The sequence below is a fragment of the Mangifera indica genome, chromosome 7 (genome assembly GCF_011075055.1).
Source record: "Mangifera indica cultivar Alphonso chromosome 7, CATAS_Mindica_2.1, whole genome shotgun sequence".
NCBI classification, from domain to species: domain Eukaryota; kingdom Viridiplantae; phylum Streptophyta; class Magnoliopsida; order Sapindales; family Anacardiaceae; genus Mangifera; species Mangifera indica.
This window is the reverse complement of record NC_058143.1, coordinates 8,177,995-8,193,109: the sequence shown is the minus strand read 5'-3', so window position 1 is coordinate 8,193,109 and position 15,115 is coordinate 8,177,995. Positions and strand designations below refer to the sequence as shown.

At 33.1% G+C, this 15,115-nt stretch overlaps 1 protein-coding gene across 1 annotated transcript; it reads left to right on the top strand.

The window, feature by feature from the left end:
- The first annotated feature begins 5,344 nt into the window (after positions 1–5,344).
- Positions 5,345–8,467, top strand: LOC123221638 (peptidyl-prolyl cis-trans isomerase FKBP62-like). The gene is made up of 12 exons (XM_044644508.1): positions 5,345–5,628; positions 5,722–5,808; positions 5,889–6,149; positions 6,230–6,304; positions 6,399–6,479; positions 6,565–6,759; positions 6,856–6,945; positions 7,045–7,220; positions 7,314–7,436; positions 7,530–7,804; positions 7,885–8,005; positions 8,152–8,467. Exons 1-12 carry the CDS (start codon positions 5,430–5,432, stop codon positions 8,203–8,205), a joined length of 1,737 nt encoding a protein of 578 aa, XP_044500443.1. The 5' UTR covers positions 5,345–5,429; the 3' UTR covers positions 8,206–8,467.
- Positions 8,468–15,115: the final 6,648 nt, after the last annotated feature.

Sequence of the window (15,115 nt, the reverse complement as noted above, 5' to 3'; positions counted from 1 at the left end):
TTCATTCACATAGAAATAAAAAATAAAGAATAGAACATATGAACTATAAAAAATAATGAATCAAACAATATTAGCATAAACAACAATAACTAAATAGAAGGATGAAGGGTTTACTAAGCATAACTAAGTCTTATTTCTTTCGATCAAAAAAAAAAACTCTACCTTTGGGTTATTAGGTGAACGACAATGATCTTTGGCTCTGATACCAAGTGAGTAAAACCATAAAGCTAGTAAGAAAGTATCAAACACCAAATCAAGCATGAAAATGTCACAAAGAGAAAAGGGAAGATTTTAGAATAATGGTAAGAGTTTTTCATTTGAAAAATAATAAAAACCCTTAACTATTACAAATATTATGTGTTTTTTTATATGTTTGTGTGACAATTACAAAAAACCCTCTTAGTAGTATTCAAGTGCAATGTTGTCCTTCTAGTTTTTATATAATTGCAGTCTGGCCAATGTAACATCCCATTCCGGAAACAGACCCCTTAGCAGTAATTAATTTAATTTTTTTTAAAATAATGATAACCATCAAATACAATTTGATGTTTATGAGAAATCATCACATAATACTTATTGGAATACAAAAAGAAATTGTGTCAAAATATCTCAAAATAAAATTCAGTGAATATAAATAAATTGATAGTTCCGGAATGCATGGATTCCATAAAGTAAATTATTGTAAAAATGATCGGAATAGAAATAAAATAATTATAGCTAAAGCGCAGTTCAACGTGCTAATCCACTTACCTCCCTGCCTGCCTTGTTGTTTTTCTTACCTGCAACACCCCAAAATAAATATATAAATTGTAAAACTCAGTAGACCTTTTTAATGAATTCATTATTTCTTATGGATATTCTCGACGAAGTCTCACCGTCACATACATCTATAACGCACTCCATTAGACACCCGTCTTAGGTACCCTTTTTATGTCATTGTATTGGAGGGGAATCCATTTCGGATGCATTGTATGTCCATTTTCATGAAATCCGAACACCTGTCTCAGGTGTCGCTCTCATTATCATTACATATCAAATTAATTTCACTTTTTCTATATTCAGAATCGAGATATCTCATCATTCGATTCGATTATAAGTAAAACCAAGATATCACATCAACCAGCTCATAATAAAATGTATAACTATACAAGATTTTAATTCATTAGGGAGACGTAACTAATATATATGTTGTTGCCAATTTATTCATTATATATAACAAATGCCTTGCCTTTCTAGAATTAATAAACCAGGGTGTATGTGAGCCAATTAAATAATAAAAGAAATTAAATGGCATGCAGCCTCACTTTGAAGAAATCAATGCCTTGAATCTGCCCATGTTAATCTGACAAATTATAGCTACAAACAGTAAACTATGCCTAGCATTCTTTTAATAATTTTTTTTTTCTTCTGTAATATAAACTTGGAAGGAAAACTGGGATTTAGGCTTCAGAGAGGAGAAAGAGAGCTAAATATTGATGCATGGGTTTGAATTTGGAGGAAGGCATGTGCGCTATACGGCTGGAAGTGCAGTGCAACATGGCAAGCCTAACACCAGTGCCGACGGTAACCAAGTCAAAGCACTGCCAAACATATCCCGACTCTCAGATAACAAGCATCACAAATCATTTCCGACACAACATGTATCACCATCATTTATATTGATCACCCAGCGTAGATAAAATATACAGACACAACAGGTGAGATGTTTTAATAAAAAATCTAAGAGTAGAAAATGGCAGAAGATGGCCAACATTTTCTTCTTTCTGGAAACCTCTCATATTCTCTTTCGTTGCATGTTTAAGCATTGTTTGCACCTCACCACTTAACCAACTTCAACTTACATTTGTAATCATGTTTCTAATCTTTCTTTTATATACACACACACACACACACACACACCTCATGCATATACAATTTGAACCCTTGAAAATATTCATAAACATATGCAGCAAACACAAATCAGATTTACAGACACTGATACAAGAGGGAAATAATGGATCAAAAGCCTACCTCTCCTCCGACGATCACATTCGTCTTTACGTGGCAACAACCTCTTCGGTGATTTCCTTCCCCAACTGATGAACAGAAGATTCTTCTTTCTCTTTTGCTGCGTAAGAGTAGATGTTGGCAATATGACAAATTTTGTGGTGAAGAAAAGAAAATCCTTTTTTCTTTGTGTAGAGAAAACCAACGGAAAAAAAAAAAAAAACAATCCAGTAATAAGGCTTCAGAAACTGCTTCCTTTCTTTATGCCATTTCCCCTCCAAATGCCTTCCAAAAGAATCATGCTCAGCAAGTGTTACTCATCCAAACATAAATTGAATTGAAGGAGGAAGCGTTACACCACTCTTGGAGGAAACGCTTACACAATTAGTGGAAACAAAATCTATGTTTCCCATATAAAATCACTTTACTTAAACAAGAAACATATATATATATATATATATATATATATATATATATATATATATATATATGTTTATTTATTCAAATAGTTAATGAAATGATCGAATTGCCCGTTTATTAATTTAAGGGTATTACAGCCAATCATTTCCATTTGTTGACATATACCAACACATGCCATCAATTGTGTAATTCATATCATTTGGAAAAATTGTGCATCCAGCAGGACAAGACTATTGCTATTTTGTTACAATTCAACACGTAAGTAATATTTTGCATAAAATTAGTTTCGTTCAATATGTCTAACATAAAATTTTATTAATATCTCTAACATTTTTAAAAATTTAGTTCATCACCCATAATATTTATCATTTTAAAAAAGAAAAATAAAATAGAAAAGTGTATGCTAAATGACATTTTTTTGTCCTTTTAACTTATCATAATTCATTAATAGAAATGAACAATGGATAGAAATTTTGCTTTTTAAAATTTAAAGGGTGGAAATTGTCATTTCAACAAATCTTAGGTGGATAATAGTTTTCAGCTTATCATAATCTATCAAGGGTGGATTTTGTTTCAAAACTATTAGGCCCGCAATACCTATCATCTTGCCTCATCTTATGACTCTTCTACTTACTCAAAACCTATTTAATCATTTAGACATTAATGGTCTCTTTTTAGTGGCATTCTAGACTATTTTTACTCAAACTGGCTTTCACAACTATTTTTTCTTTCATTATACTTAAAAGGTCCAATAAATGACTATTATCCACTTGAACTTTAATGAAATAATTATTTTTTATTTTTTTAATTTTGAAAAGTGCATTTTTTACCTATTTATCAAAGTCAATCATTAATTTTAATAATTAACAGATATTTTTTCTCATTTAATCTCCTAAATAATACAAGCAAATTACATTTTCATCTAAAACTTTATATTTTTCTTTTTTATCTCCCTATCTTTTTTTTTTTTCTTCTCATTTCTTATTTCTTGGCTATTGGAAAACACTCAGGGAGGACCTAACAAATTTGGAAGCAATAACTTTCAAATATGAGAAATGTGTGCCATGGCTCTGGAAGTCAAGCAAGGTGATGATTATTTATGTTTGGGGCTCGCACAAGTGATGACAAGATACGCCATCAGGTTGCAAAAATAGTTGGTCCAAGGTCCACACAGTGTGGGGTTGACAACCCAAACCTTTTCAATCTTTATCTCCTCTCGATTTTAGTCAGAGTCAAACATCTTAACTCTTTAGGCATTATTCTCATTTTTTTAACGTTGTTCTGTTGTTTTGGGCATTATTCTCCTATTTTTTACGTTATTCTTTTGTTTATAACACCTTTTGGTGATTTTTTGACATTGTCCTCTAGCTTTTGACACAATTTTAGTGACTTTTCAAACATTTTGTTTTGGTGCATTCCAATGGCTTTTTCAATATTGTTCCAATGTTTTTTGTGTCATTTTCTCTATTATTATTATTTTTCTCCAATATTCCCAACCCTTGATCATGTATATTTTGGGAGATAAATTATTATTTAGTTTTAGTGAAGATAAAAAATAATTTTGTCCTTTCACCAATATTATGAAAAAAAAATTAACATATTTTTTTACTAAATAAGAAAAGACTGTTCAAAATTAATTGGGGAGAAATAATCATTTGACCACTTTAAAATTGGTTTTCTTTTTCCTATTTTTCATATTCAAAACTATTACTTCTAAACATATTCAATTCAAAACACAAAACCAATAACCAAAGTATAGATTAATTATCAATAAACTATATGTACATACTTTTTGTACATAATTTAGGTATATAAATGTATATTATTATATGATTGAATGATTTTAAATTAAAGATAAAATAACACTCAATCATATAATGACACATAATCTATATACTAAAGCATGTATAAAAAAATACACATATAACATTGTTCATTAATTATTTTATATAAACATAAAAGAAAATAAAAATTAAATATAAATATAATTTATGTGTATAACTTAATTTGTTTAAAGTAATAAACTAATGATCAATGACATTAAAAAAAAAAATTATATTTATTTATTATATGTCATCATTTGGTTGAATAATATTTTATATTTAATTTAAAATTAAATAATGATATTCTGATATATCATCATTCATATTTATTATAAATATACATAATTTTATTAAAAAATTATTTTATTTAACAAGGAACAATAAAATTGAAAAAAAAACCGGTAGTGTCATGGTTTGAGGGTAAACTTTGACTTCCTCTCATATAAATGTCATAAGTTTTATAAATAGCAAAAAAATGAGGGATAGTTTCATAATTCTTCCCATTTAACATTATTTAAAAATAAATATGTAAATCTTAAGTTTTGAGTCTATCAATGTTTGGTTAGGGTTAGATCCCACTTTAGTGTATAACTTGATTTAAACTAAATTTGAATTGAAGCTTTAACTTAATTTAAATTCAATTAAAATTCATTTCTTATAATTTTATTTATTCTATTAATGATATTATTTATTATTTATTATATTAATAATATTATTATTATATTAATGATACTATTTATATTTTAAATATAATTAATTATATCACTGATCTCAACAAAATTTAAACTTAAATTTATCCTTATAAATTTGAGTAGGTCAATGTATGTGTGGCTTTGGTTTGCCTTTGAAACCAGCATTACATTAGGCATTTTGTCTTGACATATTAGTTTAAGTTGGGCTGTTCACTTTGGATGAGTTCAAATGGAACTTGAAATGGGCTGGGCTTCGTCCACCTGAAAAGTCAAAACTATGATCCTTAAAAAAAGTAGTTAAGTAGAGAGACTTCTGGAAAAGCCTGGTGTCTATAACATTTTAGAACTCTCTAGACGAAGACGTGCAACAAAACTCAGAGTGAAGCGGGGTCCGCCCTCTATAAAATGGGAATTGTACTCACAATGCAGAAACAAAAAATCGGAAAGCCATTTGGGTTTGCTGCTGCAGTAGAAAATTTTGATTATTTGTTAACTGTGCGGGTGAGAAATGGAGGATGATTTTGAGTTTCCCACTACAAATGCCAACATGGAGGGAGAAGACATGGATATGGACATGCCGGAGGATACAGTAAGTACTTATCTGAAGGTTGGTGAAGAGAAGGAGATTACCAAGACTGGACTCAAGAAGAAACTCCTTAAGGAAGGTGAAGGCTGGGAGACTCCTGGCTCCGGTGATGAAGTGGAAGGTATTTTATTTTACATTCTCGTCTAATAGTTTATTTATTATATCATTCAAATTATGGTGCTATGTGTTGATGATAATGGGATTTTATTTGCAGTGCATTATACTGGGACTTTGCTTGATGGAACCCAGTTTGATTCCAGCCGTGATCGTGGCACACCTTTTAAGTTCAAGTTGGGTCAAGGTGAGCTTTTATTAGGTAATTTTGAGCATAACATGATTGTTAATATATGTACTTAATTAATTTCATGTATTGAGTTGCAGGACAAGTGATCAAGGGATGGGATGAAGGTATAAAAACTATGAAGAAGGGTGAAAATGCAATATTCACCATACCTCCCCAATTGGCTTATGGTGAATCTGGTTCCCCTCCAACCATTCCTCCGAACGCAACTCTTCAATTCGATGTAGAATTGTTGTCTTGGACAAGTGTTAAGGATATTTGCAAAGACGGAGGAATCTTTAAGAAAATACTTGTAGAGGGGGAGAAATGGGAGAATCCTAAAGATCTTGATGAAGTTCTTGGTAATTCTCTGTTCTATAACAGATTTAACTTTATTGGTTTGGCCTTTTTACAAGTGTTCTTTTTAAATGTTTTGCTGCAGTTAAGTATGACGCTTGGTTAGAAGATGGCACGCTGGTTTCCAAATCTGATGGGGTGGAATTCACTGTTGAAGAGGGTATGTTCCATGGTGGTTTGTTGTATTATTTTGTTGCTTCATTGGATTTTTTTTTTTTCGCAACTCTAATGGTGCGCATTTTACTTCTCTGCAGGATATTTTTGCCCTGCTTTGTCAAAATCTGTCAAAACAATGAAAAAAGGGGAGAAAGTGCTATTGACTATAAAACCACAATGTGAGTAGAGGTTTTTGTGTGATGCAATCTTTTTTTTCCTTTCAATAAAGAAACGTTGATATCATTTACTTTTGGGTTCTTGCAGATGGCTTCGGAGAGATGGGAAGACCCGCAACTGGTGATGAAAGAGCAGTGCCTCCTAATGCTACCCTCCAGATAAATCTGGAGTTGGTTTCCTGGAAAAGTGTTTCAGATATTACCAAAGACAAAAAGGTGCTGAAAAAGATCCTTAAGGAGGGAGAGGGATATGAAAAACCCAATGATGGAGCAGTGGTACAAGGTGTGATACAAGACTGGGCATATTGACAATTTAGTTTCATATTTGTTATGGTAGTCCTCCATTTCAGGTTTTGTAATTTTTCTTTCTCTGTTGTAGTGAAATTAATCGGGAAGCTGTATGATGGTACTATTTTTGTGAAGAAGGGTCTTGATGAGGAGCAGCCATATGAATTCAAAATAGACGAGGGTAATGTCAAGTGTCTCATAAATTTAATGCTTTGGTAGAATGCAGTTTGTGTCATTAATTGGAATGTATTAGATAATTTGAGGTATATATTATGTGCAGAACAAGTTGTTGAGGGACTTGATAGAGCTGTTAAGGGAATGAAGAAAGGAGAAGTTGCACTGATTGCAATTCAGCCAGAATATGGGTTTGGTTCGTCTGATTCCCGGCAAGAACTAGCTATTGTTCCTGCCAAGTCAACTCTATTCTATGAAGTTGAAATGGTTTCTTTTGTCAAGGTTGGTATTGGTATATAATTTTATCTTATTAATATGCTTCTTTTCCTGTTTCTACATATGGTACAATATGTAATGTTGAAATATTTATTGCAGGAGAAAGAATCTTGGGACATGAACACTCAGGAGAAAATTGAAGCCGCTGGGAAGAAAAAGGAGGAAGGAAATGCATTGTTCAAGGCTGGTAAATATGAAAGAGCTTCCAAGAGATATGAAAAGGTTTGTTAGTTAATACATTTTCAGTTTCATACTTAATAAATAAAGTATTGTGTAGCGTTTGTTTGATCATTGGGAGGAATGATCTCATCGCAGGCTGTCAAATTCATAGAATATGACTCTTCTTTCACTGATGAGGAGAAGCAGAAGGCCAAGGTGCTGAAAATTACCTGCAACCTAAACAATGCTGCTTGCAAGCTCAAACTAAAAGTGTACAAGGAGGCAGTGAAGTTGTGCACTAAGGTGTTGGAACTTGATAGTAAGAATGTTAAAGCCCTTTATAGGAGGGCTCAAGCATATATTCAACTTGTTGATTTGGATTTGGCTGAACTGGATATTAAAAAGGCACTTGAGGTTGACCCTGACAATAGGTATTGTCTCATAACACATACTGCCATCAACTGACGTTACAGCTTTACGTATGTGAATTCTTACATGTTCTTCGTATCAGGGATGTGAAACTTGAGTACAAGTTATTGAAGGAGAAAGTGAGAGAGTATAATAAGAAGGATGCGCAATTTTATGGCAACATATTTTCAAAGATGATCAAGTTAGATCAAACAAAATCAGAGGTAAGTATCATAAACATCTGAGAGATTCAGTGTTCATTCTGGGTTTGAATTGCCTTTTGTAGTGCCTTGATCAGTGTTCATTCTGGGTTTGAATTGCCTTTTGTAGTGCCTGGATTTTCTTATTTTGAATGATTTTGCAAATGCAGGATGTTGCTGCAAAGCCAGAGCCAGCGTCAATGGCCATTGATAGCCAAGCATGATGCCTGTTAAGCTTCAAACATCATCTCTAGTCCTCTCTGATACCTCTCCCTGTCAGTAGTTGTCATAGTAAAGGGTCCAAGATGTGGTTGAATATTATAAAGCAAATTGAAATTGGGATCCCTGACATGTAAAATGCATGGCTTCTTATAAAATAAGTGTATGTATTTTGAAGGTTATTTTTGTGTATGTCGTTGAAAGATGTCCTTTTTGTAAGATTTATTTTGTTATTGTCAGTTTTTCTGAACTAAACAAATTTACTAATTTCATATTGTCTTTATAACAAAGCCGCTGTAAGAAACAGAATAGAGATATATTGTTAGAGGAACAGTATATTCCTTCACTTATGGGTGAACTCAACTAAAGACAATCTGAAAGATGTAAGTCAAAGTAGGAATGAACATGAGGAGTCGTCATTAGATTTTATTAACGTTTTGGATTTAGGATTATTTAAAAAGCTTGCTGATATGGTGATCATGAAAAACAAAACAAAACATATCCTTCAACCATAAAAGATTACAGCAATATCTTATCAATATGTATATGCAAGGCCAAATAGTTATGGCTAATGAAAGACGAACATTGGGAATGCAAAACAAGTTCTGGTGTTAAGCTCAGGCTTTCCTGCAGATTTCACATTAGCTCAATTCATTGCTTACATTACATGTATCAAAAGCTCTTGTATACCGTTTTCGACTTGTCAAGGGTAGCAATATCTTTTCTGGTTTTTTTCTTGCTCGCTACTGTCTTTGCTGCTTGCATTACTACTCCATCACCTCCATCTCCTGCTGCCGCCGAATGTATCCTTTGACTGGGAGTGACTTGTGTTGTTATTTCATCTCCACCACCTTCAAAAGGCTTTTGGAAACAACACGGAGGCTCAGTCGTTGGTGGTTTCGAATCAGTGATTAGCTTTATAATAGTCTGGATATTTAGAAGGGTGATAGTAAAACATATTACAAAACTTTGTAGTTTGCTGTCGGAGGTCATGAATGATGATTTGGTTGCCGGAGACATAGAAGAATGTGACGTGGAGACACCAGAGATTAAGGATACGAACACAAGTACTGCTACTGCGCAAGAAGAGCCCAACCCAGCACAAGTTATTCTTCCACTGTCGAGGAAGCGGACAGCAGCGCTGTGAACACTGCTTTGCAAATGTGGTAGCGAAAATAATTTCTACATCTCCTATTATTGTCTGTTGTGTGGCGCTAGCCGAAGTAGTTATCGCCATGTCGGTGGTGCACTGTTGTGTGGAGTTTATTGATAGCTAGCTTGCTTCGTTCATTTGATTGACTGACTGTTTTTTGTTTAGTTTCTCAATTTTCTGTAAAGCAAACTGAGTTTGTATAATTCAATTTCCTTTCGCTTTCAGTATTAATGAAATTGCTCTCAGCAGCTCTGCACGACCGTCTCTCTCTTTCCGTAAAATCAGTTTTATTCCATGTACTCACCGAAATGGCACCGGATGAGCAAGAACTCCAACCAGTGACTCGCGCTTGCTCTTCTAATCTCCTCACGGAGCATTTCCGTAACCGCTTAGTCGGTTTTTCATGCTATTACAAAAAAAAAGTAGGGCTCTTTGTATTGATATAGATAATAAGAATTTAAATATTTGTGTTGATTTGGATTTACTTAAGTTGTATGATATAATATCTGAAATTAGTTTCATAAGAAAGAAGTATATTGATTTTTCCATCCTGTTAGAACCACCGGGCACCCACAGGTATGATAATTTCTTTTCAGATGATTGGGCTGGTGATTTGGTGCCTGGTTCACACTATTTGGATTGGGAATTCAGCGGCTGTTTGGTTAATTGGACACCATTTGTATGGTGTTTGGAATGGGGATATGGAGAGGCTTTCGAAGTAGTGAAGAGCTGAACCAGTGTCATTCCATTTCCAGCTATCCTCACCAGGCGTCAACTATTGCCAAAGGATTATTACAAGTAGTTTATCCGATTTCCATGTCTCACCATCACTGCCTTGACACTATGCAGCGGTCAGTTTCCAACTTCATTGGTAGGTTTCCTGTTTTCTATTTGCAGCAAATTAAGAATATAATTGACGTATGAGGGCTACATATGCATATACTCAATGAAACATCTGATCCAAAATGTAATGTCTGCCACTTCCACATACACGTGAATGGAACACAAATTGTTAAGACACAATATACATATGCGGCTGGTTTCCTAAATACGATGACTTTCACATTTCATATGGAGTATAAGACACAATTTACTTGTATAAAATGCTGCAAAACCCTTACACAAGAACTTTTGATACATGTAAGCAATGAATTTCATAAACATGATAATGTTCTTACTTTCGTATTAACTGCAAAACACTAGTTACTTGAATGAATTGAGTTCCGTTATAAATGACAATATGAAAACTCTATGGAAGCTTGTCTCAGTTAATTTCGTAAGAAAGAAGATGCTTGCACTTTTGTATGAAGTATAAGACATGGTTTGGTTGCATAAAATCAAGTAGCGTCACTATGGGAAATTCTAAAAAGCTATGAAAGTCTTATGATGAATTTTCATGTGCGTGTGTGTGTTATATTATTGCTATTCTTATTGTTATTGTCTGCAAGCTGAACCTAAAGGATTTGACAAGATGAGACAAAAGTTGTAAGAGACAAAGCATTGGAAGCCTTCTGAAAAACTGTGTGTGGATCTTAAATCTTAGGTGAAGAATCTCCGTTACAACTAAACTAGGATGTATTGCGGGAAATTAAAGGTATTAATATAGAAAACATTTTCAATTTTATTTCCAAGAAGCTCATAAGAAGAACAAGTTACAAACTCTGTACAGAACTGTTCAAAGAAGTGGGTTTCTCTGACATTGTAAAACTACTTACTAAGAATGAATATCAACTTACCTCTGAATTTGTTTCATTCTTGTATGTTTTTTAATTAGTGGAACAATTTAAAAGGTTAAGTGAAGTAGAAATGTTGTAAGAGCATTCCTTTCCTATTTTATCTACTTATTAAAGTTCTAGTATTTTTTTTTTAATAAAACAGTTATGTGACTAGTATGTGACTTTTTTTTAAGTTAGGTTTTATTTTAATGGGTGATATAATCTTAGTATAAATAGCCTCTTAAGGGTATTTTATAAGGGTTATCTTATTTTTTATCAATACAAACTATCATTTGTGGTTTTTCTCTAAACCCTAAATTTTCTTTTTGGTTTAGTATCAATCTAACCATCTTAGAATAGATTTTTGTCCCTTTTCTTGATTCTGACTCGTCACCACATCAGTTGGTATCAAAGCAAACAAGATCCTCAACTGTTTAAGGTTTCTATTCGTTTCCTTCACAATGGTTGGACATGGTAGAGGTCATGGGAAAGACAATCAAGTACAACAAACAGAGCTTGTTGAGATGCGTCATATGATACAAGCGTTGCAATGGCAAGTACCTACGGTGGCTCTTATAGAGACTCTGGAAGATTACCATGACCCTTTTGACATACCGAAAGATGGTCTGGAGGATGATTTTGATGATGTAGAGAATGAAAACCCTTTTCATGATGCTAAAGCGGTAAATAATACAGTGGAAGGTGGATTGGAAGATTGATTACTGCATGCTCTTGATTTGAATGGTGGTGGAGTCAAGGTAGAAGTTACTAATTTTTATGGGAAGATACATGTCCAAGACTATTTAGATTGGGAGGCTAGCTTGGAAACATATTTTGAGTGGAAACCAATGGTTGAAAATAGGAAGGTGTTGTTTGTTAAGCTTAAATTGAAAAACACTGCACTTCAATGGTGGAAAAGAGTTGAAGAGCAATGTGCAAGGCAAGGCAAGGGAAAAGTCAGCACTTAGGAACACATGAAAAAAAGTTATGGCAGAATTTTTTGCTAGTTGATTTTGCTATGGAATTATATGAGAAATTTCATTCCTTGAAGCAAAACAGCATGTCAGTCAAAGAATATACTTTCGAGTTCAACAATTTGTCTATTCGCATTGGTTTAAGCAAGACAAATAAACAGATGAGTTTGCGTTATCTTGTAGGGTTAAATAGAACTATTAGAGATGAGATGGGTGTGGTTCAATTGTTTAATCTTGAAAATGCTCATCAATAAACTCTAATGGCTGAAAGGAAAGTGTCGTGCTATTATGCAATGAGACCTTTGTTTGGCAAAACAACAGGCAATCCTAACACTAATCAGACTTTTTAGGGCGATCAAACAACTCAACGGAGTAGCATAAGCACTGCCACATCTATTAAAGCAAAAAATAGAGGTATAAGTAATGTTGATAGAAGCAAAAAGGGAAAGAGTGTTGTGTGATATGGCGTTTAAAATAATTTTGGTTCTAGTCGTTTTAGGGCACACAACAGTTCACAATCTCCATGTTTTACATATGGAGAATAGGAACATTATTCCTATTCTTATCTATGATGAACAGTAAACCTCACAAAGTTTGATAATGCTATTGAGGATGTTGAACCTGTTTATGATGAATATATTGATGAAGAGAATGAGGTTGATGTTCATCTAGTTCAAGAGGAGTCCTTAGTGGTTAGAAGAGTGATAACTGCAACAACTAAGGAAGAGGGTGAAGATTGGAGGCGGCGTAACATATTCCAAACTCATGTTCTATGTGGTGGTAAGGTGTGTAACTTAATTATAGATAAAGGAAGTATGAAAAATGTTATTCAATCAAGGCAGTACAAAAATTAAAGTTACCTATAGAGAAGCATCTACACCCATACCAAGTTAGGTGGTTGAAGATGGGCAATGAGATTTCATTTATAATGCGGTGTTTGGTCAAATTTAGCATGGGTTTTGGTTTAGATAAAGAGGCTTTATGTGATGTTGTTCCTATGGATGTTGGTCATATCTTTTTGGGTTAGCCTTGGTTATATGACCATGATATGGAACACTGCACAAAGCCTAATACCTACCCTTTCTATAAGGTGACAAAAGGTACACTTTGCACCTTTTTAAAGAAGAAATTAAGGAAACTAATAAGGTTAATGAGTACTTGTCTGGAGAGGAGTTTGAAGTTGAAAGCCAAGAACTTGGGGTTATCTATGCTTTGGTTAGCAAGATAGTGAACAGTGACAAGGTTAAAGAGTCATTTCAATATCCTTTTGAAGTTAAGCGAATATTGAATGAATATGCAGAATTGGTTAGAGATTAATTGCCATATGGTTTACTACCTATGAAGAGCATACAACATATTATTGATTTGGTTCCAAGAGCACCTTTGCCAAACCAACTAGCCTATAGAATGCCTCATATGCAGTGAGCTAAAATACAAAGGCAAGTGAAAAAGTTGCTTAGGAAGAGGCTAGTGCGAGAGAGCAAGAGCCCATGTACTTGTCCGACTGTACTTGCACCCCAAAAAGATAGCTTTTGGAGGACGTGCGTGGATAACAGCACAATTAACAAAATTATAGTCAAATATTGCTTCTTTATTCCTTGCCTAGAATATATGTTAGATCAATTGTTTGGTTCGAGAGTATTTTCTAAAATTGATTTGAAGAGTGGCTATCATCAAATCAAATTAAAAAGCAGTGATGAGTGGAAGACAACCTTTGAAACACCAGATGAGATTTATGAATTATTGGTGATGCCTTTTGGTTTCTCTAATGCGCCCAACATATTTATGCGAGTCACGACATTGAACTACCAGTTTTGATCCATAGCCCTGATTTATTTTTTAATTAATAATTATAATAATTAAAAATTAAAACAATTTAAAAAAATATTTGGACTTAATTTTTCAATTAAACTTCCAATGCATCTTCTTGGGGTTTAGAAGAATCAAAACCTATGTAGGTCTCTCACATTCGTATACTCAATATCCAACGGTATCCTCTTACCTTATCATTCACCTCCGCTTTCTTGGCTACTAGTTCCCGTCATCGAACTATCTGTAGTTAAACCAAGGGTTCTTCATTAAAGTCTACTTTTATATCTTGTTGGCGTAATTAGGCTTTTGTTCAATCGTCCATGCATAATTAGGCTTTAATAGATTCGAGAGTCAAACTTGATCGTCTCTTATCTAACATATTGCCCCCTTGACTAAAATTTGTTCCATTGCGATAGTTAATGTCGGGGTTACTAGGACTTGTTTAGTAATAGCTGCTAATATTGGAAAGGTTTATGCATCTCGGCTCCACTATTCTAGAATTGGAAAATCGTTACTTATATTGCTATCACCAAACTCAAAAGTAGTGGTTAGATAAATTTCAAGCTCTAAGGTGGAGTCTGACATTCTTCTCAGTTTTTTGCCCTTTGCATCATAATACGATTATTATAACTAATATTTTGGGTTGGTGATAGGGTAATAGATGGTAGAGAAGAAGAAGAACCACCTTGATTACCATAAACTAATAAATATTCAACATAAATTTCTTTAATTAAACTCATAATGCCAGCTATAGTTAATGGAATATTAACTTTATTCTGATTATCTAATTGTATGCATTCATAATATAATATTAAATAATCTGTAACACTATCTAATTTAAATCTAAGATAAAAAAAAGACAAGCAACAAGAAAAATTTCTGGAATTTCTTTATAGTAATTTAACCATTTTGTTTTCATTAAAAAAATAGTTTCTTTTAAAATAATATTTTTTTTCGGTCTTTTGTAAAACCCCATTAATATTAAGAGTTTCATTTAAAAATAAATGAGAAATGAGATAATAAACCCCACTCATAGTATAGGTTAGATTATTAAAATTTCTAAAAACATCTAAAATTGTCTTATAAATATCTTAATGTTGGGGAAATAGTATAACTTGTAACACATTTTGTGAAATAAATGTACACAATAATTCCCTATAATCAAAAGACATATTGAATAGTTCATATGTTGAATTCCAACGAGTCGACACATCTTTAAGAAATTTTTTTGATTTTCTACTATGTATTATTTACCTCATTT

Excerpts from the sequence above, each read along its gene's own strand:
- LOC123221638 (XM_044644508.1), top strand. The coding sequence starts at position 5,430 with ATGGAGGATGATTTTGAGTTTCCCACTACAAATGCCAACATGGAGGGA. Across the intron at positions 5,629-5,721 it reads CTCCGGTGATGAAGTGGAAG|TGCATTATACTGGGACTTTG; the intron begins GTATTTTATTTT and ends TTTTATTTGCAG. Across the intron at positions 7,437-7,529 it reads CTTCCAAGAGATATGAAAAG|GCTGTCAAATTCATAGAATA; the intron begins GTTTGTTAGTTA and ends ATCTCATCGCAG.